This window comes from Mercurialis annua, linkage group LG3 (genome assembly GCF_937616625.2).
Source record: "Mercurialis annua linkage group LG3, ddMerAnnu1.2, whole genome shotgun sequence".
In the NCBI taxonomy this organism is placed as follows: Eukaryota; Viridiplantae; Streptophyta; class Magnoliopsida; order Malpighiales; family Euphorbiaceae; genus Mercurialis; species Mercurialis annua.
This window is the reverse complement of record NC_065572.1, coordinates 56,720,706-56,726,885: the sequence shown is the minus strand read 5'-3', so window position 1 is coordinate 56,726,885 and position 6,180 is coordinate 56,720,706. Positions and strand designations below refer to the sequence as shown.

The 6,180-nt window shown below is 28.5% G+C and overlaps 1 protein-coding gene across 1 annotated transcript; it reads right to left on the bottom strand.

Moving 5' to 3' along the window:
- Positions 1-231: 231 nt before the first annotated feature.
- Positions 232-1,537, bottom strand: LOC126674531 (F-box protein CPR1-like). The gene has a single exon (XM_050368991.2). The coding sequence runs from the start codon at positions 1,529-1,531 to the stop codon at positions 317-319; it is 1,215 nt and encodes a 404-aa protein (XP_050224948.2). The 5' UTR covers positions 1,532-1,537; the 3' UTR covers positions 232-316.
- Positions 1,538-6,180: the final 4,643 nt, after the last annotated feature.

The following is a 6,180-nucleotide window of genomic DNA, read 5'->3' as shown; positions in this document are numbered from 1 at the left end:
ATAAAATGTATTGGCGTTTAACACAACCGCCCCTGCAAACCGTCACTAATTCGAAGATTACTTTTTAGTAGGGGCGTTTAATACAACCGCCTAAAAAAACGCCTCTAAAAGCTCTTTTCGGAACTGCAGAATTAACCTTTTTATGATTAAGCAGTCTAGAATTAAACATGATAAAAATAAAGATACATTAATAACTCATGAAATTGATATATAGAATACAATAGCTGAGACGTAAAGATAGAAAGTATTCCACCTAAGTGGTAATTAATTCCATGTTGCTAGGAAAAAAAAGACAAAGCTAGAAGTAAAGATTGGGCTAATAAAGTTGTACGAGAGTTTCCCAACAAGTGACTGAATTTATCCAATTTCGAGGAACACATGGAATTTCATAATTTTGTAATGTCTTCTTCTTCAAATCATACCAAACAATATTACGATCAGCGTTACGTTCGGTCACATCCGCCATAAAACCAGCTTCTGGATAAAACATCAAAGGTTTTATAAATTCACTATCTGACTCACATTGTATAGTATCCACTTCTCTCCAAAATTGCACTGGATCATCATATTCGTCAGCAACACCGAGTAAATGAACCTTGCACTCATTATAACTCCTGTAACCTAACTCTAAACAAACTTGCCCTTCTAAAACAAACACATCATCACGACCGCGTCGATACGGAAGCAGTTGAAACTTGTTACTCGCAAAGTCAAATCGAGCTAATATGATTGGAAACTTTGTTATTTGATAAAAACACTGCACGAATATCGAGCAGCTTTTACGAGCTTCGACATCGAATGTAACATCGTCAAATCTTGTCCATGAATTGGATTTTAAACTATAAACCCAAACTTCCATCTCATCATATGTGAGATGATGAATTCTTACAACTTTGTAATCGTTGCTACTAACATCAAACCCTAATCCGAACTCGTCAACCCCTAGTCTCCACTTATCAAACTCTACTCCATTGTTGTACATACGCTTTCCCATTTTATAGGTGAAGTACATTATGGGACCGTATAGCTTATGATATTTCTGATACCTCCGACACCGATCATCTGTCGCATGGAAGCTCCGGCGGCGGTCAAATTCATGGGGCGTGGGTTGGATTATTGGTAGTATTCTGTAGCGGTTAGTGAATGGATTCCATAACATAAGCTGTTCGCTTGAAGATAAGAGAAGCAAACCATTGGCAGAATCTAAAATATTATCAGATTTACTGGGCAAACTGACTGGGCTAACCAGCTGGACAACTCGTTCATTACCTTCAGTATGCAAATCCACCGCATAAAAAGAAATATCCAGACCCCGTTCTTGGTGGAAGATGATCAGCTTGTTGCGGGTTTGGGTCCGGATTGAAAATTGAATGTGGGCATTAATGAAATATGAGCTATCAATGAGAGTGCAGAATGATTTTGAAACACATCGGAATCGTAAAAGTGATTCCACCGGCAGCCGGAGTAGGATGTTCTCCGATATATCTGCTGGTAAGTGAATTGATGACATCTCACCGGTTGGTTTCCCCATTAGAGATAGAAAGGTTTATAAGTGTATATATAAATCTAATGAAGTTATATTTTTTTTAGTAAATAAACTAAATTCAGTCCTAGGCTAACACGTTTTGAATGAGATAGCCAAAATACTTTTTTAATCGTAATTGATAATTACTACGTACTAATTATTGTTGCATAGGACACGATTACATATTTTTCCGAATAATGAGTGAAAAGTGATCATGATCAAGTGTTTTAAGTGTTTCATAAAGTCAAATTCTCTTAACATTTGTTAATTTACAAATATAAAATTTAATTAAAAATTAAAAATTCATGAGTTTGAGTTATATAAAAGAACATTAAAAGTACATGAGTTTGGTTATACTAGTGTCGCTTTACGTGTTTCACACGTGGCTCATAGTATGACTCGTCAAATTATCAAATTAAATATGAAATAACTCCCTATTGTTACTTTATTGTTGGCAGTCTCGTTCGAGACCACAAGGGTCTCGAACGAGACCCTACCTTACACGTGAACACATTACACAAATGTTCAAATTTGTAATTTGGACTAGGTAATTTGTGTGTATTTATATTAAATAATTGTATTTTCAAGGAGGTTAAATAGGTAAAAATTTAATGTTTAAAAGTATAGTAGGAATATAAAATAGTTTAAGAGTCAAATAGAACAAAATAATATAATTGAGGGGTTATATAAAATAATTTATGCATTTTAATTATCCTTCACACGCTTCAAAGCGTTAGAAAACACGTGATTTTGTCATGCTTGACAAAAAGGGGCATATCGACAAAAACGTTTAAACTAAAGGGCTAAATAGAATAAAAAAAATAGTTAAGAAATTAAATAGAATATAAAATTAGTTTACTAGTCTCAGAGAATAAAAATATATAATTTAGAGATTAAATTATATATTAAACTAAATTTGTTTACTTTCTTTTGGTTGGCTATATAACACAATGTAATATATAGTCTTTCCATGTATATAAATCAATCTTTGAAAAAAAAAGTATGAATAATTGTTATTTATTATTTTTATAATTATATATTGTATTTAAGTCGATTATAGAATAGCTCTTTTTAATATAAGATTAAACAATTATTTAAGAATTCTTTTTTCTCTTTTTTTCCATATAGTTTTTATACCTACACTTTATTACGAGTAGTTTTAAAATTAAATAATTATTATCTGATACTGTTTATAATAATTTATTGATTTTACAGGTTTCAGAATTCTTTTTTCTTTTTTCTCCCAGCTGAAATTTTTATACATGCACTTTATAATGAGTAGTTTATACTTTATAGAATAACTAATAATAACCGGTGGCAAAACTAGGGTGAAAGCGGCCGCCCTATCTCTGATTCGAGATGTTCGAGATCAGACTATTAAATAATTATTTTAAAAGGAATTGGATAATTTTAAAAAAAACTGAGAAAAACATAAAGGAAAAAGGTAAAACAACATGTATTTTAGTCTAAAATTAGCTAAATGACCTACAACTTCTTTTTTTGTAATTCTATTTGAATAAATTTTTTGATTCCATCACTAATCATAATTTTGAAATAAAATAATTGTTGTACGAATTTATATCTTGTCATTCCTATTTTATAGGAAGAATTACAAAAATATTATATTTTCAAAAAATAATTACAGCGGTATTCTATCTTTTTAACACTTTTACTTTCACACTTTTTTCATTTATCAAAATTATATTTTTTAGTTTTTTAATTACAAAAATATATTTTTCTTTAGACATAAAAAAATATTTTTTTTATTTTCTACGTTTAACATCTTTTTTTTTTATCAATTTTTTTTTATTTTTGAGCAGACTTATAATAACACCATCGAAAGAGAAGATGATGACGGAGACGATGGAACACAGCACAGCTGAGAAAAAGACGACTAAATGAAATTTTATTTTTGTTCTCTAGTGCGATTGATTTCAATTACTTGTGCTCGTATGCGCCATGTATTAAAAATAGAAATTTGAGGTTTGAGAGAAAAAGAGGAATAGAGTGATTTGAAATTTGAGGGTTAAAGAGAAAGAGAGAGAGGCAGCAGCGTTTGAGAGGAAGAAGTGTTTTGTATGACAATAGTATTTTTGAAATTATTTTCTAAAATAGAATATTCGAGGATAATTAAAAAAGCATATGGTGTATTTGTGTAAATATTTTATAAAATAAGAGTAGTTTTGTAGATCTTCCTTTTTATATAGTCTTGTCATGGGAGTAGTAAAACATTTGTTTATTCAGTTTTAATAAACAATTCCTTAATAAATTTTAATTGATAGTATATAATTTTGGGTTAAATGCAAATTCATACATCAATTTTGACCTAATTTACAATTACAACATAAACTTATAAATTTGGCAATGTCGGTAACAAACTTTTATTTTTTGGCAAATTGGTATACCGATCAATCATGCAACGACACATGGCGGTATATTACAATGTCCACGTTAGTGTTTTTTGAGTTTGGTGTATCGATTTGCCAAAAGTGTAAAGTTGGTTACTAACATTGCCATGTTTCAAAATTTATGTTATAATTGCAAATTAGGTCAAAGTTGGTGTATGAATTTGCATTTAACCCTATAATTTTTTTAGAAATAAACGCGAAACATTATCAATTTGTTTTTTATATGTGATTATAAATTTATTATGAATTAACATCTGATACACATATGTTATATAGTATTTTTCAAGTATTTGATAGGATGTAATCGCATATTTTTAGAGGATATTATGCTTGAAAATGTGTTATTTTGCATGTTTATGTGTATGAAGTGAAGCGGAACAACTCGGAACAAAATCGTGAAGTTTGGAGTAAAATGGAGAAAACCAAAAAAAAGTGGCCAATTCCTTAAAAGTGACGGATTCAAGGAACTCGGAAAAATGGAGAAATTGGCCGGAACTACATTCTGCGAATTTTTTGTGCTTAGTTCTTCAAAAGTGACGGATTCCAAACCAGCCACTTTTGGAAAATTGACCCGGATTTACCTGCGAACCTAAAACGTGAAAATTCTTTTTCTACGTAGTTTTGGACCCGAATTCAACTACTACTCTTGCAACACATCAGAGACTCCTCCACTATATAAAGACATCTAAAAATTATATATTGTATCTAATTTTTCATTAATTTTATCTTACAAACTAATTGCGTTTTAGCTTAATTTTTTTTATTAGTTTCAAGACATAAACCTTCGAATCTTAATTCGAACACTTGTGTTTTGAATAATTACATGTTTTTATTTAAGTATTTTTATTTCAATCTTTATTCTTAATTATGTTTATTGTTGTTAATTGTTTACTTACTTTAAACATGTCTATCTAAATTAGTTGACTTGAAATATTGTAAGTAGTACGAATGTTAATTTAAATTATGAAAACTAATTTTCTATCTTTTTTTTTAACGCAATCTTTCATTATTGAGAGTAATGCTTGTAATTATTTGATCAACAATCACACGAATTTAGAATAAATTATGAGGAGGGGATTTAAGCAATTTAATCGGAAAAGAGTAATCAAGGCATAATTACAAAGTATTGTCCGACCATCATTTTTTGTATGGAATATTACATAAAATAAATTAACTACTTACTATGCTATGTAATACTCCTCCTTTTTTTAATTGTCCTTAGCTAAAATTATACTACATATTAGGGATTTTTTGTCTTCAATTATAAAAGTAAATACTAATATAATTCTAATATTTAATAAATATTTTTTAAATTGAGTCGTAAATCATTTATTAAAAAGAATTAAATTTGAAAGATAATAACTAGAATCATGTTCAAATCTTAAATGGATAAGTAATTATAGACAAATTCATTTGACTAACTAGACAATAAAAAAACGGAGAAAATAACTAATAGAGCATCTCTAATGGAGTGCCACTTTTGTGCTAAATTTAGCATGAAAAAAGTGGTAAAATGTTATAGATAGCATAGCATTCTAATTTTTTTCTCTAATGCCCAAAGTTGAAAATACGTGTTATGATTATTTATTATGATAATTATCTCTTAATTATTATTTGATAATTATTTTAATTAGATATTTTAAACAAAAATTAATTTAATATTTTTTGATAAAATAATGAGTTTTCAAAAGAAATAATTAAAAGAACCGATGAACTATATAAAAATAAATTATTTAATTTTTTTTATTATATTGACGTATGGTCTATTATTAAAAAATCAAATCGAGATTGTAAAATTAAAAATAAAAAAATAAAAAAAAATGTCAAAAAAATAAATACAAATAAAAACTATTGTAAAATTATAATTAATTATAAATTGCTATTAGTTGTTATAATTTAGTATATGTTATAGTCTGTGTTATAATTTTGAATTAATTTATAGATAAAAAGAATCTGTCATGTACAATGTACATATATTGAAACCATAGTTGTCAATCCGAACAGGACCGGCCAGTTTGACCAGAAAACCCGCGAACCAGTAGAATCTCTAGTAACAATAACTATGTTGGTTAAGTCAAATTTGAAATTTATAAGTGAGCATAAAATAGGAAACGCACTTCTCCCAACGTTCTTAAATCCTTAGGCAATCAGGATTTTAGTTTCAAACCCAACATCAACAAGGAATTCTGATTCCAAATCCTTATAGAATATATTACTATCGTAATTGCTTCTTCATCTCTATTTATA